Genomic DNA, 19,657 nt, shown 5'->3' with positions numbered 1-19,657 from the left:
TCCCCAGAGACGGCCACATAATAAGGTTTATTCTGCATTGTTCATTAGGTTTAGTTGTCAGGTTTTGAGGATGTCGCAAAATCGCGTAACGGTTTCGCATATTTTGTCAAAAAAAAAATGTCATCGCTCCTAAATGATTAGTCACACATTCATATTGTTTTGCGTGACGTAGAATGACACTAAAGCAATTCAATTAGTTGAAGTGGCAAGTCGTGCATCGTCTTGACGATGTAATGCGACAACCGTGTGATCAGACAGTGCTGACCTGTTGTGCGAGTGCTCCAGTAACACTTTTGTGTTCGTGTAGGTGCGCAGCGCTGAAACTCACCTTCCTCAGATCAATGACGTGAACGATATCTGTTCTGTGAAATTCTGTGAAAGCGATGTTATCTTGTTTTATCGTTGCTTCAAATTTTAAACATAACATTCCCCAATAAATAGCTATTAATGTTTGTTAGTTGTCAGGTTTTATTGACTATATTTTGAAAAAAAAAGAAATATTTTGTTTTAAGCTGTATTCATACAGCATTTATCTCCTGTTTATGCGTGGTTCAACGTCGTCTTGGGTCCTCTTTGTATTCATCCCTTCATTTCCATATTGTATAGAATTGTTCAGAATGATTTGATTCGTCACATCTGATTCTCTTCTTTAGCGTACGGATGGTGTAGCGTAGTATTTACTCGTCGTCCCGTTATCTGCTTACTGTATCGGTTTAAAGTGCTGTAATCCTGTGGTAGTCACATAATGTTTGTCAGTTATAATTTGCTGTATGGCCAGCGTTCTAGAGTTTTACAATAACTAATAAAAATTTTGTAGTTTGAGTTACAAACATAAAAGATAAAAAGTGGGCGGCGTTGATCGATCCCTTTGCGGATCCACGTGCGCATTCGTCTTCAATGCAGAGTCGTTTGAGGCTTGTGAACGTGTGTTTTGCGTGTGTAACCTGCAGCCTTACAGAGTCATGGGGGGAGAGCGTTGTTTTGCTCTCTCGGATAGGTTAAGTGCCAATTTATCGATCCCTTGGCTTGGTTGGGACAGAGACGGTTTTCAATGCAGAGTCGAACCATTGATCGATTCAGCAGTGCAGCCGAACCTCTTGCTGTTGCTGCTGCTTCATAGCCGCCCAGATACGACCATGTTTGCAGAATTTCTTACTTTCGCCAGATCAGTCCGTTTCGACGTGGCTTCAGTTAGTTACAAACCAGCAGTGAACACACAAAATCAAGAGCAAAGAAGTGAAGATGGCTCAGTATTCGTCTTCTTAAAGGTATATGGTATTTCAGGTGGAGTATTCGTATGCGGCGTCCTAGATTATGGAGGGGGGATGGCTCCGCTCATCTCTCCCTGCATCAAAGCTCATACCCTACAAGATCATATTTGAACTGTACAGGAGTGCTAAATATAATATATGGATAACAAACAAGGAAGGCGATTGCATGAGTTGTTTATCTGATTTCCTGTATGCAATGCGGTGATGAATACATAGGAGAAACTGCTAGACTATTATGTGTACGACTTAAAAGAACACCTGAGCGACAAAATGAAATCACACGACTCCGCGGTGTTAGGTGGTCATATGGTGCGGCATTACAACGGAGAAGCTGAGACCATGTGGACCTAATATGCGCGCAATACTCTGTTCAAGTGCTCTGGAAGCGTTTTGGATCCACTCCAAAAATCCAAAAATGAATCGCAGAGAAGAGTGCTTCTGTAATACGCGGGAACCTGCCCTCTATTTAAGGGTGGTTTTTGATTGCGCCAGTCACCTCACAACGGGTATCCAGCAGCAGCAAGAAACTCCTCCGATCCTTAATTACGATCTATACTTCGACTTGTAGCTACGAGATCCAACTGTTCACCTAGCATTTTTTTTTTTGGACGGATGAGTCGTTTTATCGGATAAATCACGTTCGATATCAGCCTTTTATGCTCTGAAAAAGGCGAAGTCGCCGAAACGTTAACCAAGAACAGAGGGTTACAACAACCTCGTGTCTGACTCCATTGATTTACTTGACTTCATCGGCGCAACGATGTCATCGCCTGACACGATTACTTGCATCTTTGCCGAGGTGTGCCGTACTTGAATATAGCTCTGCCCTACTTTATCGATTTTCTGCAGGAGTTTGCACAGATCAATCCATTCGTCGCCACTGGAAACCTTACATCTCAGCCTATCCATGCCGAGTGTCCTCAGGTCCTCTTTCACCACCTCAGTCCAAAACTTCACCTTTCGACCAGGTAGCCTCTTCCAGTTTAAATCCGACAAACTCCTAAGAACTCGTTGAGCAAGGCGATCTGCTGGTCTCCTTAACATATGACCAAAGAAGTGAATACGATTTCTTGTAGCTACTCTCGATGGCGGTGCAAGATATTGATGTCTTCCGTTTGCCATCCGCCGGTACACCACATCGATTACCGCGTAAAGCTCTTCATCATGGCATACCCTAGGTGAAAACCTCTTTCCCTTTGCCATCAAGCCTCTCTATTATCGGAACGGTGCTGTCCAAGTCTTCGATCCGTACATCATTATGGGCCGAAATGCGCAGCTTGACGTCGTTGGTGATGGGGTCGACCACAGACATTTCGTTGAGGAGTTATATGCGGAAATGGCCTTAGCGCCTCTATAATGAATATCTTTCTCGTAGCTGCCGTTGTTCTTCAGCACACAACCAAGGTAACAGAACTCATCGACGAGTTCGTTGTCCATCCTGGTTCGCGTTCGAGGTCTAGAAGAGATCCACATCTGCTTGCATTTATCAGGGCGTAGACGTAGTCCATAGGCTACAGCCAGCTTCGATACAAAGCTGACAACACGTTGAAGTTTCGTAGGGCTTTCAACGAATATAACAACCTTGTCGGCGTACTCGAAATCAGTCAAGGAGCACTCTGATGGTGCTAAGATGACGGCAGCAGGAAACTGACTAACTGTTCTTCGCATAATGTCTTCGATAACTGAAAGTTGAACAGGAAGGGTACTGCAATTGCCCCTTGTCTTACTCCACTTGCCACCCGAAACTTTGTTGTACATCCTGCTGGTGGTCAAACTACAGCAGTTGTTCGCTGATTCAAGTTATCAATCAAGGGAACGAACTCTCCTGGTGCTCCATCAGCGTGGAGCACGTTGAGAAGATGGCCTGAGAAGAGAAGAGTCGAAAGCGCCTTCAAGTCCAGAAAGGCTAACTGTATTGGCTTCGAATACCGCTGCCAGGTTTCGATCACTCTCCAGACGAAGAACACCTGGTCAATCGTAGATCGCCCAAGACGAACGCCAGTTTACACGTCGCACGTTGTTTCATCGCGATGTTTGATGAGTCGATCCAGGATAATCCGCTCCAAAACTTTGGACATAAAACGTCATTAAAGAAGACAAATATCGAATCGTCATTATACCGAGGTTTATTGAAAGACATACATGACATGAAGATGAGCGAATACTACTACTACTACTACGAGAGGTGTAGACTGAGCGAAGATGGATTCGACGTTATGTTAGTGTGTATGTGTCAGTGTGCATATCTGGCAGCCCGCTGCTACTGTTAGCACTACAAACTGGTACAAAACGGTAAGTGGCATGTTTAACTCAATTACCAAAGATTTACAAGCTCAGCTGTGCTTCCAAAGTTAGTGGAAAGGCTACAACATAGTCAAAATGATATAGGCATGCTCGGTGTGCAAAGGTGAAACATTGAAGTGGCCTGGGTGGCTCAAAGGCATCATCCCACGAATCTGGGATAGTACGGGTTTCAGGCGGATAATGCCAATGCGGGGTCGTAGATTGTGGATAAGAGGGTGATTCCGTTCATCTCCCCCTGTAGTTGTGTAAACGGAGGACTCCGGAACTGTTTCTTACGAAGGCTACTGTTGCAATAGATCGGGAGGAGATGAATGGAATCACTTTCTCCCCCACAATCTACAACATAGGCAGTACCCGGCCGAAACCCGTACCACTCCAGATTCGTGAGGTGATGCTTTTAACGATCCCAGGAGATACGGACACACCATCCTCCAGATGTAGTTGAGAGTTCATCTATCACCGCAAATAAGTATAGGAGGACGACGTATCTTGAAGGTCATCTCCCCTTGTAGCAGTGTAAACGTGGTCCAAGATTCGAAAAACCCGGGAACAAGCGCACGACTTGCAAGAAATCAACTTAACTTCAACGCACCTTTCTTAGCTTTCCTTCAAGGCCAAACATATGCCGCCCCCAAAGGAGGCCTGAGAAGTCAGACGAAACAAGGCAGCTTGTTGCGTCTGATTTGCCTGCACGGAAATGATTTTCTGGAATTGGATGCCGTGTGGGCCCATCAAGTGGTGTGGACGACTCGCTGTCTGATTAAGCACAAGAGAGATTGCTGTTTCCCAGTCGTTCAAAGAAAAAAGTGGAACACTGCTAAAGGTGATTACCGACTTCCTTCCTCTTTTCGTGATGCATGGAACTGAACAGAGTATCGATTTTAACCTCATTATTGCATCTAAGCTGGAGATTTTCCACATAGTTTTCATGGAATGCGACAAAAATCTAACTATGAGGACTTACTCAAGAGTGCTGATTGTGAATCTCGTTCGTTGTTGAACAATGTCTTGAGGCATATTTGTGTCTAATTGTGTGTGTTATCCTCCCAGACAAGTCCGGTATCAATTTGTCGACCTTGAGGAGATGAAAGATTCAGTTGACTCCAGTGGTGTTTCAAACCAATCGACCGATCGTTCCGTCGTAGCTAATCTTCCTGGTGCGTTTCTGATATATTGGTACTACAAGGGCTGCCACTTGCGCAACGCTAGACCCGACTCTTAGAGTCATTCCACCTGACTATACCAAACGAAAGCTCGGCGAACTTCTCACGCATTAGCTAGGAACAGAAATCATTTACGAAGAGTTGTTGCCCAGACATAGTCGCTTCAAAACGACCTGAAACTTTGTGCAGTTGCGTAAATCGTTACTCTCGATGTGGTGCGTTAGAGTTAGCGGTTAAAGGCAGCATACTACGAATATGACGTAGTGAGGGAATCCGCGGGAAACGCTAAAGATGGAGTAAATTGCGGGCTGATTCCTTAATTGTGGTGAAAACGGCTAAGGAACTGGTATAGTTCCTAGGAGGTATGTTAGAACGCTCCCATATGTACACGATCCGGCCCCCTCAGCAGCCTATTCATTGGTTTCCCTTGAATGGGCCGCTGGGAAGACATCACTGATCTTCGACCGCTTGCACTCTGATGCGGCGCGTTCACAAAGGTCGCTTGTTGCTACTAAAATCGTTGTGAAAAAAGCGGCGTCTTCCACGCAGTTTTCACGATGATTGGGGAGAGATGAGCGGAACTACCCCGAATCCAGCAATCTACAACCGATTCTGGTTCTCGCTGAAACTAATGAGTAAGCTGCTGATGAGACCGGAACATGTGCTTATAAGAGCGTCCTAACGTATTTCGTAAGGAATGAAGCGGTTCCCAAGTCGTTTTTACGACGATTAGGGAAGCACGCCGCAATTTACGACCCATCTCTAGCTTTTCACGCGAATTCCCTCATCGCTTCAAATTCGTGGTACGCTGCCTTTAAGATCGAGCAGGCACCATTGCTAGCTTCACTGGGACTGCAGCGATGAGTGGTGCCAACAACGATCCCTGCTCGATCCTAATCGCTACGCTTCACCGTCGGGTTCGAGCGTTGCCGCCCGTAAAACAGCATCGAACTTCGGCTCAGCTTGACCCGATTGTACAACGAGCTCTTACGGTACCCGTACGAGTTCTGTTAGCGTTCGTGAAACGCGCACGGCAAACGCACTTCCAACTGATGATTATCGAACATCATTGGCACGTGACTATCAACCATGAGCCACATGACAATCATCATTCGGAAGTGCGCCGGTGTTCTAACGGCACTAGTGGTTACGGACCGCCTCACAGTTTCGAATTCCCCGCCTTAATGCCACGTTACTGTAATGAGATATTGTTTGTGTACCTACTGCTTGTTTCCTTTCAAATACAGTCAAATGATATGGAATACCAGCAACAACTACATACTAACTAGTTTATCTTCATAATCTTTCAAGAAAATCTTTAGAGTGAGTTTCGATTTCATTGGATTTGGATGTCGTTCCCGATTATTTTTCCTGTTTTTGTTTCAGTATGGGCCTTACTTGACTGGCTTGTTAACTTTCGTTGATTTACTCCTCGGTCTAGTTTTTGTGCTTTGAATTCGGGGAAATTGTTCCCTTGCGAATAATAACAACCTCCAAGAAATATTGTCTCGCGAAAGGATTATTGCTCTAACATGTGTCCAATCAATATCAATAAGCAGTTCGAAATAAACGGGTGGTTATTTTAAGCTCATATGAGAATTCACTACATATTTTAGTTTATCGCCTTCAGACTAACAATCATTAGTTGTTAAATCTTTAGCGTCTGATGACAACCGTTTATTCGGAAAGTTTGTACTGGGCAGTTGACGAAACTTTAAATATTTCTTCTCTCTAGTACTCGGACTGCAGAGGCATAGGTAAAAACTATTGCAAGTTTTCTGTTTCCAAGAGAACGAGCTATAGCAATAATTGGAGAAAATGTATTTGGTGGGAAGACTCATTGGCGCTCTTGTTTCTGGAAGTAAATAACTAAATCACTCGGAGCCTTAAGAACTAAGCATGACATGCAAGCTAAAGTTATTAAGAGACAAAAGTAAAAGAAGTAAGCGATCATGCTAGGTCTTAGGGCCCCCAGTGATTTAGTTATTTACTTCCAGGAATAAGGGCGCCACTGAGTGACGCTCCCCAACTACATTTTACCCCAATAATTCTCCTATGGTTTTTCTTTCTTTTTTTGTTGGGAATATTTGAGAATTAGTAATGAATGACTAGGTGTCGGCTGCAAAGTGATGATGACTCAAAAACTTCAACGGCTGCACCAGCAGAGATAAAGACTAAAAGTGCAGTTCGTGTGTGCGTACGGTTTCGTCATCGCTATAGCCGTCACTGTTTGTCCTTGAAGCGTACGGAGGCGGAGGTGATTTCCGAAACTCCTGGCACGAACGACGCGTAAACTGTGCGCGGATGTTCAGAATATTTCATCTGATGTTGTCTCTACGTAGAAGGAGTTCATTTCCTCTTGTACAAAAGTGTTCGGAATTAATAGCGATCAAGAGAACGTCTGCTCGTCTATAAAGTAGAGCAAGCATCACCTAAATCAAATAAAAATGTTCCTCACTGTGTCACTGTAGAAATGTTATGAGATTGAATGAGCTATGTTTGCTAAACAAGTTCAATAATAATTATCAATAATAATAATAATCAATAACAATAATAATTTCGGATCCACTTGCTCTTCTGTGCTATTACCTTAAATATACTTTTATATATAGCCGTTATGTATATTTATTTCGATCATATTTTTGTCATTTACTTCCAGTACACTGTTCTGAAAATGAAATTTCTGGGAATCTTTGTAATTCCTTTTTCTAATTCTTGTCGTTTCGCAAATTCCTATTTGAGAGCCTGTTCTGAAATGTCACGAGAAGCTGTTCAACTCGCACTTTTACCACTAAGATCGATCCTTCGATGGTCGACTCAGTAACACATATGTTTTTTTTTTCTTCTTTTTCTTTCAACGAACCTTAGTCTATACTAATACATTATTTTGTATCTTTTTTCCTCTCTAAGTTCTCGTTCTATGTTGTAGAACATTCTTGTCGTTCCACATCGCGTATCGTTGAACGCTGCGGTACACGTCACTCATTGCTATGGATCCCCCTGCAACTTTTTGTTTGTGCTGAGGTTTATGTGCAGTATTCAATTACAATTCCTCTTATTAGTCCGTATATTCTCACACTTATTCCCCGACTAAATCTAAAAGACTTTCTTTTTTCATTCCTTCAGTGCATTTTATTTGTGCTACTTATTTCCGAGGAAATTGGGGCTTAAAGCGGGATATCGTGTAAACGAGTAACCAGCTTTAGTAGCAGTAGAACTGATATACGTCATGTGCTTGTAAGTCGCATCGAGTAAGTTTTTATTTGAAGACTGTAGAGATAACGGCTCATTTATTTTTTCGAAAAGTGTAAATTTTATTTTATGTGCTCTGCCAGAGTAGTGATCTGTGCCCGTATCCAAAATCATTTATTCATTTGGATAAATACGCTCTGGGAGCTTGCCTTGAGGTTGTGTTATCCAACAAAAATTTATCCGAGAATAAATGCATCGTGCAGCGTATTCAATCGCTGGAAATGTTTATCACATGAACGGCTAGGTGCCGCAACGAAGTATTATTGCAAAGAGTTTGCGTTAGGGAACCAACTAACTAATATTGAACACCACAATTGAAAGAAGGCACCTATGGCTTCATTTCCATGGGGTTTATCCTCTCAAAGAAAAACATGTTGGATACGGGCTTTGACTTATGGCGCAATTGCGGAAGTGAATACGTCCGAATTAGCGCGATGGAATCTCCGTCATGTCTGCATCCCAATTGGAACTAGTAAAGGTCCCACAGCGAGCGCAGTCGCCTAGACCCTACCATCCAATCTGTTTGTATAAACGGAAGGAATACTTGGTGGCTACCGCAATATTTCACAACCACATTATTTTTTAAAGATTTTAAAGACCTATTTCAGTATTTCTTTTCTGTGGAACCACTTCTTTCTCAATTTTTTTAACGGCAGTAGCGAAGAATTACAAAGTATTGGGATTAGGGAACGTTTCGTATTGTACTTCTCGTCGCTGCCATTTCGTTCCATCTGCACATTTTGCGCCGTTTTACGATTCTGTTTTGTATGTGAACAGATCGAATCCGTTTCTTGTGTACTTGTGTTTCCCGCCTTGATATTTTATATTATGCTATATATTCCTTTTATATTACTTTTTATGCTTATTTCATGTTTTTGATCATTGCCTGAATTTTCAGTGCGAGACAACTAATAAAAATTGTTGTTTAACTTTAACTCCGTTGGATCATTAGACTTGATGCACTTCTTTTTCTGAGGATGTATCGATTTTAAGCATGTGCTATGGCTGAAACAGCCCAACAGCTGGAGAATTTGGCAACTGTTATTGCCATCGGTACACCAACAACGATGGCGGAGACCGGTTTATCGCAAAGTCTTCCAACCAGATCTAATGTGCCGGAAAACTCCAATAATGGCCGAAAACCAAGAGAGCATAGGGAGGTAAGAGTATGTAGATTACCGCAGCACTAAATATGGATTTTGTTACTTTACTTTCACGTTACAGTCGTTCTGAGTATTCCTAATGTCACATTTTCGAATTTTCGATATATTTTAAGTAAAGAATTCATTGTAGTTTCAAGCGATTGTGACAGGATTTAGTTTAATTTTAAATTAGTTTTCTCCTAATCTCGATAAAAACGTCTTCAGCTCGGCTAAACTCGATAAAAACATTTTACGCTCGTCTAAGGTTCGTTTAATGGTACATATAGTTTCACTTCAGCTCATTATGATGTAATTGGTAGTCGTTGGTTTCTATCTCCTTCAATCCTTGAAGAACTACTTCTTTATGTACTTTTTTGAATAGTTCTCCAGTTGCTTTTGCAGAGAGTTTTTCAGTAAATTTTCGTCAGGAATGGAAAAAGGGAAGTTTAGAATCGGCCGATTAACTGTGCTCGTGTTTTGCGTCTGACAAAATATTAGGTTGTTTTGCCCGCGTTTCAATGAAGAGATAAGGTCATGAAAAGTGTGGTTAAACAGAAAGTAGTAGAGTCGGCGTTGGATATGTTGGTTGCGACACTCTAGATAGTTTTGTAGAGCATTCTTTTGCATGTTTTGCGTACATCGGGAGAAGTGGAGTCAGTGCTGTAAGGCTGCTGTCTTTCCTCAAAAGAATACTGGATTTGTTTTCTAAGATAATTCTAAGCTAACGAAAGGACGCAATATTGCACATAGTTAGTTTTTGCAATTGTCTGGTGAATTGTAGGCTGTATTCCATTCTGTAGTTAGGAAAAATGAGTGGTTCTTTTTGTACCTAATCAAACATTTTGAATTCATTTGTCAATGAGAATCAAGTGTTTTATTTACAACTTTTCAAACCAAGAAAGATCTTATCAACTGTCATCGTTACCATTCACTATCGTGTTGCAGCAGTTTTTGTAAATTAAAACCTGTTTTTCCGGATTTTGCTCTTTCTGTCCAATGATCATTTTCAAGTGTAGCCTAACTTATTTGCATTCCGCTGCACTTTACGTTTAACAAAAATTGATTTCTTTTCACAGAGTGAAACATCCGTGCAATCGTTACCTCCTCCAGCCATACCTCACAATTATCAGCGTCCTCCGCTTAATCGCGGACAGAGTCAGTAAGTAGTTCATCACTTGATTGAAATTAATCTAATGTGTTTGGTTTTCTGAAAATGCTAGGTTTGTTATATAACGGTTTGCTACCTGTTTCTATTGAAATTTTTATTCATTCTCATAGCGGCACTAACTTTGGTTCTCTTGTTTATTTTATGTTGAATTGGTTTTTCTCCGTTGATAATCTAACTTCTTTCTTTTGTAGGATTCAAACGGCTCTCAACGGTTCAGCAAATTTTGTTGGGTGGAACGATACGGATGGGGATATCCGACGAAATTGGGGATCAAAGCGCTTACGATTCTTGGCGAAGAAGTATAACCTCAACCAGCATCGAGCACTTTCAGAAGGTGTTTAGCATTTCATATTTTTTGTCTAAAATTTATCGCGAATTTTATCAAAATTATGTTTTTGTACTTATGTTTATATTTTATTCCTCATTTACTTACGAGTTTAAATTCGGCCTACTAATATTTGGAAAATGCATAAGCACATTCTACTGTGTGGGGTGGTTTTTCTTTGATTTCCCGAACTACTAACCATTGATACAATATAATTCAGCCCGATCAATCGATCCAGGTTTATACAATGATGTAGTGGACCATCCTGGGTTCCCTCCTCACGACATAAATCAATCCCATGCTCAATCAGAGGTAAATACGGATTCGGTGCATAATATTTACTGGTACTTGCTCTGTTAATCATTTATCGCACGTGAATTGTGAGTTTCTGAAAAATCAACGTTTTCTATGGTTCCTTGCAGAATTTTTACTACCCTCCCCACCCCGGAGTAGGCACAACTAATTCTGACGCCAATACTCCTGGTTCTATAGCAAGAAGCATCAGCCAAGCTAGTGAATCGTACACCCGCCCAAGAAATGAACGTCGGGAGTCTGTGGCACGCGTAGCATATGGATCGGCTGCTAATGTCGCAAAACGGTAAGGAAAAATGTTGTGAAAGAGTGCTCGTTCAATGGTGCATTGCTCTAAAATTCATGATTTTTGATTGCTTGTATCTTTTGCTATTGAAAGAATTTCAGAGGTCTGGCTAGTACGCCTCGTCTACACCGCGTAAGGTTGTCGTCACGGCAATCTTTTGACATGGATTTCTCTGATTTTGAGCGTGCTGGGTCACCTTCATCAGTAGAAAGTGGTCAGACGCCGGAAACTCCAGCTTTTGGGGTTGCACGTGGTTAGTTTTCTTGTTTTTTTTTTTGAAAAAAACAAACGAGAGTATCCACTTTAAATTTCAAATAAATGTTTAGTGCTTATATTTTTAATGCACTTTTCCTTACTATTTGAGCTTGGAGTTTTTCTCTAAAGTTGCCCTTAAACGCCTTTGAACTTTCTTCTCTTTTATTTACACTTTTCCTAATAATTCATTCTTTCACAGGGTTGTTTGAAAAAAGCAGCAGCATTTTGAAGTGTGTGTCTAGAAACAAAATTTTCACCGCTAAGTCTAAATTTCACCATTTTATCGTAAATCCTAAAAATATTACTACCTTGTTTGATTAGTTGAGAATATTAATTTTCAGATGTATCTAACAGTGCCCGGTTAGCTGGAGAGGATCTTACTCGCAGAACTGGGTCTCCGATCGCCGAAGAGTCCTCTACTGACTTATCATTCTTCGAACAGGACGTCAGTTTTCTAGTCTACATTCTTACTATCTTCAGAAAGTGTTTTGTCTTTTTTGTCGTCCTCAGTTTGCTGTTAATTATAACAGAAGGAAAGGTAAATTTAAAACATCTTTTTTCATTGCAGTCGACCGTTGGTGTAAAGCAAAAATCAGTGCCAAGAGTTAGTCCGTCTCATATAGAAGATTTCGAAATGCTTGATATTGGGCAGCCATATCCACATATAACTGGTTCTGAGAAAGAGTCTTCTAGTACTTCTGATGGCGATAAACTTCCACAGACCACGACTGTGAAGCCAAAATTAGTGAGTGTTTGTGTAATTTTGCGGGCGTCTCTTTGAATAGTTTTCAAATATAGAATTTAGTTATCACAAGAACGTATAGATGAAGATGATCTCTTCTTTGCATTTTCTACGGATGACGACCAATTGCGGAGTAGATCAACAAAGGTGGGTGGCTTTAATTTTGTTTTATTTTGTGTTGTATCATCCTGAAAAGGTGAAGAAGTTGATTGTTCTGGTCATTTAGGGTGAAGGAGAGGGTAGACCAGTGGCCACCGTAATGTCGCTACCAAAGTTGCCGTCGTTATTTATGGACACAGGTTGTTTGAGCTTATGAGAGAAGATTATGAGAATTTTTATTGGCTTATCAAAGTTTTTTCAACTTATTCAATCAAATCGTACTCCTTCAGGTTCCCGTATATATCGAGGTGGAATTTCAGCGATGGGTGGGTTTACCTTGTTTCTGTGGATTAAACATGTGTATCTCGTTCCCGTTGTAGATATTGGTGATGGTCGTCTCCACATTCCCATTGGGAAAGTCGCTCTTGGACCGGTTCCCGAAGAAGATCGTCCTGAGGTAAATCAACCGGATCGTCCGCTGCTAGAAGCAGTAAAACCATTTGTGAGAGTTTATATAGTAGTTTTAGTGCGATCACATTTCAAGTTTGAGATACACAGATTTCAGACACGAACTATACCCCGATATCCATTGCTGAAGCAAGCATCAGTTGTTGAAATGACGAAAAAAGGTGTCGTTGAGGGAGTTCTGTTGGTTAGTGGTTATTTTTTGTTCTGTGTGTCACCTATACCATTTATTTTACTGCACAGTGAAGATTGATTGTGTTCACTTCAATTTCTAGAATCTCGGTCATCAGAGTGGGAAATTATTCATACCACGATATCGACGATACAGAGGTATCGGTGCGCTAAGCACATTTTATGACGGGAGTCTTCATACGGAGAAGGTAACACGGTTACGACATTTCTATTTCTGTCTGCTATCTCTACGTCTCGGTGTACCACTTTTTTGAAATATGAAGTGTTTTTTTTTACAGATTGATGCTCTTAATCCAGAGCTGAGAGACGTAATTGAAAAGGGATCGGATGAGAGGTGAACTTTTCTCTTTTTTAAAACCTTCCTGATGTTTGTATTAGTTTCTGTTCTTTCTCCTTATTCTTCTCACTTCCTGTTTTTTTTTTTCAGTTCCACTTCTTTAGAGTTGAAAATGATATTTCAGGCCGTTATTCACATGGTGGGTGACGTCAGTTCAAGTGCTGATTTGTATCGTATCGTTGTTATCCTACGGTCTTGGACCAGCAGGATGGGAACGCGTGGAGATGAAAGAGGAAGTTATTGATGTTTCTCTTGCATTGCGCCAAGTCAGCTACTTTGAGCCTGTGAATCTGTGGATTGGACCGAGATTTGTAAGAATACATATAATTGATTCATTACATCATATTCTCCGATTTTTTGCAGGCTGATCTGATACGGCTCGGAGCCAAATATTCGCCCTGCATGCGGCGAGAGCCTGGTCTGTGGAAATTGATTAATGAAGAGAGGGTCAAAGAGAATGCTACGGGATGCTGTGTGTTTAATGATCGAACAGGGTGCTATCAGACAGGACAGTCAAGTTGTCCAGTGAGTTTCTCTTGAAAGGGACTTTTTTTCGCTAAATCATGCTTTACTTGCAGCGTACCTTAGCTACTTGGCATAAATGGTCATATCCCAAACAGCCTACCCTGAAAAAGTCGATGTCCGAATCATCGTTGCAAAACTTGGAGAAGAATTCCACTAGAGTTAGTGTTTACGATCCCAAGGCTTTGGCGGAATTAGACTAGTCACTGTTTTGTTTGTAACATGCTTTCACATTTGCTTTTTTTAGTTGACTGTGTCTCGTAGGAGAGGATCATTGACATCGGCGATTAGCAGCCATTCTTGGAGAACAGCAGGAGCGGTGTGCGGTCAAGACCCTGAGTGAGTTGCTCTCCTAATGTACTTTTTTTGTTACATTGTTTTTTTTTCTTCCTTACACCCAATTGTCATGTTATCACATTAATTGAATTTCTATTATAGTAAGGAAAAATATTCAATTTCTCATTGTGATAAGGAAATGTTCAGTTTTTGCATCCGTCCCTCATCTGTTAGACCGTACGAGTGGCCTGATGACCTGACACGATGGCCGGTGAGCCCCGATTTTTATTAGCATCAACATTACCGCTGTGAATAAGACAGTCATAAAACCTTTTTGAAACCATGCTATTGACAAATGTGATAGCCTTTGAATGATCTTTCTAATGAATATTTCTTTTCTTAACTATTTTGAAAGTAGTGTCTTTTGTAGATTTGCGAACAACATCGTCAGGGTGGCTTTTTGCCTCCACATATGACATGCCAGGTATTTAATTTTCGTATTTGGTAATAATTAATAGTATTTAATATTTTACATTTATGATTTCAAGTATTTAATATTTTACATTTATGATTTCATATAATTCAAGCTAGGAATACCTATGTCATGATTCTAATTATATTATATATTATATCTGATTCCAGGTAACTGGCCGTCCTTGCTGTATACAAATGCAAGGACAATGTCGCATTGCCACACGCGAGTATTGCACTTTTGTGAAGGGACATTTCCATGAAAATGCCACTTTGTGTAGTCAGGTATTGAGGACTTTCGCAGTGTTTACCTTGTACCATTCTTTTACTGCGTTCCGAACTCCTCTTTGATAGGTACAAGCAGCATATCGTGAAATCGACGACGTTGGGATCTCTCCATAAATAGATAGGGGAAGGGGTGTAGTTTATGACTTTGTGCATGATCGTGCTCAATCCCACTTTATAATACACAAAAAAAAATGTGTGCGATATAGCCTTGGTTGCACCGGTCCCCATTGCGATGGAACTTGTTACTCGATAAAACGCGAGCAATTTCGGCGTTGTTCTACGTTCGCAATCCAGTTAATATAACTCAAATAAGCAGCAGAAGCTTCATAACTGGCACAATCGCAGCCGCACTAAGGGTTACAATCGTTTTGCTACCGCAATAAGCTGCATTGTTGAGGGGCATGATTGAAGCCAAAGCTGTTTCATACACTACGTTTTGGATTACTAATGAGAATAGAGCTCACTCATATTCTCTAGCGATGCCCACACATATATTCGTGAACTACACCCGTACTTCTCCCTATCTATTCGTCTATGAGATCCTTCGTCGTCGATTTCGTGGCATTCTGCTTATTGCTTTCTGTTCCTTTTTTCTCTTGTATACAGCAATGATGACGTATATGAAGATCTTGATTGATAGGAAAATGATTCTGGTTTTTACATTTTATGACTTTTTTTTCAAAAATATGTATTAAGTAGCATTGTAGGATATAATTTCTCTGTGCCTTTTTGTCCCATTTTATATAGGTTGATTTGGATTTGGAAGCAGTTTTCGTCAAAGGCATCACTCCACGAATCTGGGGTGGTACGGATTTCAGGTGGGTTATGCATATACGGGGTCGTACACTGTGGGGAAGAGAGTGATTCCGTCCATTTCTTCCTAATCGCCGTAAAAAGCGGCCCGAAAGATGCGGAGCGTGCACAAGGCGCGCTCCAATAGAACTCGTTGTAGAAAATAGCGCCACTGAACGCTCGAAGCCACATCCTTCGGGCCGCTTTTTACGGCAATTAGAAAGAAAAGGACGGAATCACCCTCTTCCCCACCATCTACGATACCGTATAGGCATAACCCACCTGAAACCCGTACCACCCGGGATTCGTGAGGTGATACCTTTAAAGAATTGATGGTAGAATGGCTTCTACTGCAGATCCTGCAGGAAAAGGGTAGTGCTGTTTCAAAAACTTCTACAGAGTGGAGAAATGTAGTGAGATTACGCTCTTAATTGCAAAAGCTCTTCTCTGCTTTGCGAAACTGTTAACACCAGTACGTCATCAACAGTTCTTAAGAGAAATACCTTCCTGTTTCTTTCGTCCTTGTACAGTTTCCGCAGTATTCTAAAAGAACGTCTTTTTGATATAAGCGTAAATGTCAACAATAAAAAAACCAGCGTTGTTTTTCTACAACTCAATATTTATGCAATAGTGTTGTTAGTTCTTCGTTCTGTACATTAACTCCGTTGCTTCTGCTACTCATAGATACTAGATCTCACTGGCACTGAAACTCAGCAGTTGCTGGAATTCAGAAGCTGGTAATTTTAATATATTTATTAAGGTGAACTGCTTCTCTGATATATGTGGCATGCTACCATTCTTGTGGCGTGATCGGCCGGATCAGTTCTATCGCATGTTCTTTTCTTTGTTTTTGCACGCTGGGTTAGTTTTGTGGTTGTTCTCTCAGTTTCGTAGCTGTTCAAAGGAACTGTCTCTTCATCCCTTGCAATATTCCGCATTTGGATAGTTCTCTACAATCAAGTGAACTTATTTCGTTGTTGTTTTCTTTTTGCTTCTGCTTTTTAACTTTCGCTTTCTGGTTTTCTCCCGTACTTACAGAAGCAGTCCTTTTATTAGTAATCACATTTTTAGTATTATCCATCTTGCCTTTACGGTATGGGTCCAAATGTGGCTCATGCTTGATCTGGAGATGTTGATTGGTTGGAAACGTATGGCTATGTTGTACATAGGATCTGGTGTCGGAGGGAATTTTGCTAGCGCAATTTTCGTCCCATACAGCGTAATTATCGATTTTTTTTGTATGAGAGATAGATCTACTCTTGGCTCTTGTAGTGAATTTTTTTAAGAAAAAAAAAGACATTATGATGAGTATCTTTCTCTTTTTTTACTTAACTATAAGTTACTTTATAATTTTCAGCCAGAAGTTGGTCCATCAGGAAGCCATCTTGGAATAATGGCAGCACTTGTCATCGACCTATACCATCACAGGTAATGTGCACAATTGTTTTAAGTGATTTTTTTTTACATATGATTACAATGGAAGTTATGATTTTGCTGGTTATTATTTCCAATTTCAGAAGCATCATCGTTAGACCACGAAGGGAGTTATTAAAGCATATGTGTACCGTTCTTGTTCTGTTTCTAACCGGCCTTCTACCATGGGTCGACAATTGGGCTCATCTGTTTGGATTTATCTTCGGACTATTGATCACTATAGGTGAGGATTCAATATAAATTTGTTCCCAGTATCCGGAAAAGTTGAAAGAAAAGTTAGAGTTTCCGGAAAGAACAGAAATGCCGACAGCGTTAAAGGCGGACTTGCGACGTGGTTCTCTGCAAACCTTAGATATGAATGTTTCTGACAATTCCAGCAATTTCTTGTTATTTTGTGACAAACCTCAAATTTGCTTCCGTTGCATCGTCGATAACATAGGTTCTCACCACCACTTCAGCTACTAATGGAATTTGCAGCTTCTCCGTTTCGGAGTGGCTGCCGTCCCGTATTTGACGGCGACAAAAAGACCACTGATGTCTGAAAATAGAAGAATAGTGGTTTCTTTTGCTCCTTTACAGCGAAAGTTGTCAAGAATATTCAGAAATTCGTTTCTGAAGAAGTTACCACAGAAAAAAGTGTAGGCTGCTTTAAAGGCAACACCCCACGAATCTGGGGTGGTAGGGGTTTCTGGCGGGTTATGCATATACGAGGTCGTAGATTGTGGGGAAGAAGGTGATTCCATTCATCTCTCCTGGTCTCAGTGTAAGCGGACGACTCTGGAACTGTTTCTTACGACGGTTTCTGTTGCAATGCGCAAAGTTTTCCCCCTGCCTCCGCCTACGATTCGTCCGAATGGATTTTCGACGAATCGCAGGCGAGAGGGTGCAAGGGTAGCGCGCTGCAATAGAGGACGTAAGAAACGGCGTTCCGGGGTCGTCCGTTTACACTGATACAGGAAGAGATGAACGGAATCACCCTTTTCCCCACAATCTACGATCCAGTAGGGGCATTACCCGCCTGATACCCGTACCACTCTAGATTCGTGGGATGATGCCTTTGAGATCTCATCAAGTGCCACTCTCTTTATTTTGGAATTGATTTCTGTTGTACTCATGCGACTTTTGTCTTCGACCTTCGAAGCAGAAGTTTTGATTTCGTATTTATTTTTTCCCAAAAAGGTTATGGCCAGCATGGGTTGCTGATGAATTCTTCTTTTCTGATTTTCAAAAAGGAAAAGAAAGACGTTGTTGCAGTTACCTTCCCGTATTTGGACTTTGAATCGCACGAGAAACCAAGACATGGGTGTCGTACTTCATTATCCAGAAGAAACGTGAGTTTCACCCCTCAACGTTGTGGCCATTTAAAAACATCACCCCACTAATCTGGGGTTGTACGGATCTCCGGTGGGGTATTCGTATACGGGATCGTAGATTATTGAGAGAAGAGTGATTCCGCTCTTTTCTTCCTAATTGCCGTAGAAAACGGCCCGGAAAATACGGCTTCGAGCGTTCCAGCGCAATATTTTCCACAAATAGTTTAATTGGAAAGCGCCAGCCTTTTGCACGCGTCGCATCTTCCGGGCAGTTTTTTTACGGCAATTAGGAAGAAATGGGCGGAATCACCCCCTCTCCATAATCTGCTATCCTGTATACAAATACTCCACCTGAAATCCGCACCTCAGATTCGTGGGGTGATGCCTTTAAACAATTTCCTTAACACAATCTAGTATATTTTCTATCAACCCCACCAGAATATGTTAGCTTCCGTTAGATTTCCTCCTTAAAGGGTTCGTTTTGAAGCTAACAGCAACCTGGTTGTTTTCAGCTTGCCATAGTTATGTCGCTGGTGATGTGTGTGTTTCTGTACATTCTGCTAGGTTATGCCTATTTCAACAGCATAGAAGTCAACTGTCCATGGTGTCGATACTTTAATTGCATCAATATTGAATTTATCACTGGATCTAATCATTTCTGTGACAATACAGGACAGAAGCTTTCTCAGTGGTTGCCGATTTGATGATTAGCGCCACCAAAAGAATATGCGTGGCATCATATGTCAGATGCCCACGCATATTCCCATGTCTTTAATAATGTTAACTTCACATGAAATCTCTTTATAAGCTTTTAATTACAGTGTTAAATGTTTCTAATTGCTTTAAAGTGCTGTTAGTTAAAATTGTCGACCTGACATTGTTTCATACCCTAACTCTGTCAGACCGTTTTTTCTTTGTCTCCTTGTTGACGTTATTTGTTAGTATAGCAATTATCTCTTTGTAGCCTTGTTGATAATCTTTCATATGAGAGAGGAATTGCTTAGAAATAGAAGCAGAAGGACTTTTTGTTTTTTGTTATTTTTCCGCAAGTTGACGTGCCTTAACCGCCCAACTCCTCTGAAGAATTTGGTAGAGCTTCCGAATGTTTTGCAATCATTCGCATTCTTTCTTTTTTACCCTGCCGCGGAAAGTTGGAACAGTAAATTAAGATTATTTGCAAAAATATCAGATTATCTTGTTCTATCACACATATGCATCTAATCTAAGCGACCGTAGTCACCTAGAAAA

At 41.0% G+C, this 19,657-nt stretch overlaps 4 protein-coding genes across 5 annotated transcripts; 2 read left to right on the top strand and 2 right to left on the bottom strand.

Annotated features, from left to right (window-relative positions):
- Window positions 1-1,976: 1,976 nt before the first annotated feature.
- On the bottom strand, window positions 1,977-2,474 carry RB195_013183 (uncharacterized protein; the record flags this gene model as incomplete). 2 transcript variants are annotated; one of them, XM_064202881.1, is made up of 1 exon in its annotated part: window positions 1,977-2,474. In XM_064202881.1, one exon carries the CDS (start codon window positions 2,472-2,474, stop codon window positions 1,977-1,979), a length of 498 nt encoding a protein of 165 aa, XP_064058761.1. The 2 variants fall into 2 exon arrangements, with proteins under 2 accessions (XP_064058761.1, XP_064058762.1); XM_064202880.1 differs by having other exon boundaries at window positions 1,977-2,393.
- A 12-nt stretch (window positions 2,475-2,486) lies between these two features.
- Window positions 2,487-3,029, bottom strand: RB195_013182 (uncharacterized protein; the record flags this gene model as incomplete). The annotated part of the gene is made up of 1 exon (XM_064202879.1): window positions 2,487-3,029. The coding sequence occupies one exon, from the start codon at window positions 3,027-3,029 to the stop codon at window positions 2,487-2,489; it is 543 nt and encodes a 180-aa protein (XP_064058760.1).
- A 2,569-nt stretch (window positions 3,030-5,598) lies between these two features.
- RB195_013181 (uncharacterized protein) lies at window positions 5,599-6,027 on the top strand (the record flags this gene model as incomplete). Its single annotated transcript, XM_064202878.1, has 1 exon — window positions 5,599-6,027. One exon carries the CDS (start codon window positions 5,599-5,601, stop codon window positions 6,025-6,027), a length of 429 nt encoding a protein of 142 aa, XP_064058759.1.
- Window positions 6,028-8,991: 2,964 nt separating this feature from the next.
- RB195_013180 (uncharacterized protein) lies at window positions 8,992-19,113 on the top strand (the record flags this gene model as incomplete). The annotated part of the gene is made up of 28 exons (XM_064202877.1): window positions 8,992-9,150; window positions 10,209-10,291; window positions 10,492-10,634; window positions 10,846-10,937; window positions 11,048-11,223; window positions 11,325-11,476; window positions 11,820-11,923; window positions 12,047-12,223; window positions 12,284-12,367; window positions 12,447-12,519; window positions 12,610-12,645; window positions 12,700-12,821; window positions 12,885-12,971; window positions 13,060-13,164; window positions 13,255-13,310; window positions 13,438-13,624; window positions 13,677-13,838; window positions 13,892-13,996; window positions 14,083-14,174; window positions 14,319-14,382; window positions 14,542-14,595; window positions 14,754-14,867; window positions 16,423-16,523; window positions 16,734-16,881; window positions 17,020-17,090; window positions 17,180-17,319; window positions 18,351-18,427; window positions 18,922-19,113. The coding sequence occupies 28 exons, from the start codon at window positions 8,992-8,994 to the stop codon at window positions 19,111-19,113; spliced, it is 3,156 nt and encodes a 1,051-aa protein (XP_064058758.1).
- Window positions 19,114-19,657: the final 544 nt, after the last annotated feature.

Source organism: Necator americanus, chromosome V (assembly GCF_031761385.1).
Source record: "Necator americanus strain Aroian chromosome V, whole genome shotgun sequence".
Taxonomy (NCBI): Eukaryota; Metazoa; Nematoda; class Chromadorea; order Rhabditida; family Ancylostomatidae; genus Necator; species Necator americanus.
Note: the sequence above shows the minus strand (reverse complement) of the source record. Positions and strands in the feature narration are given on the sequence as shown.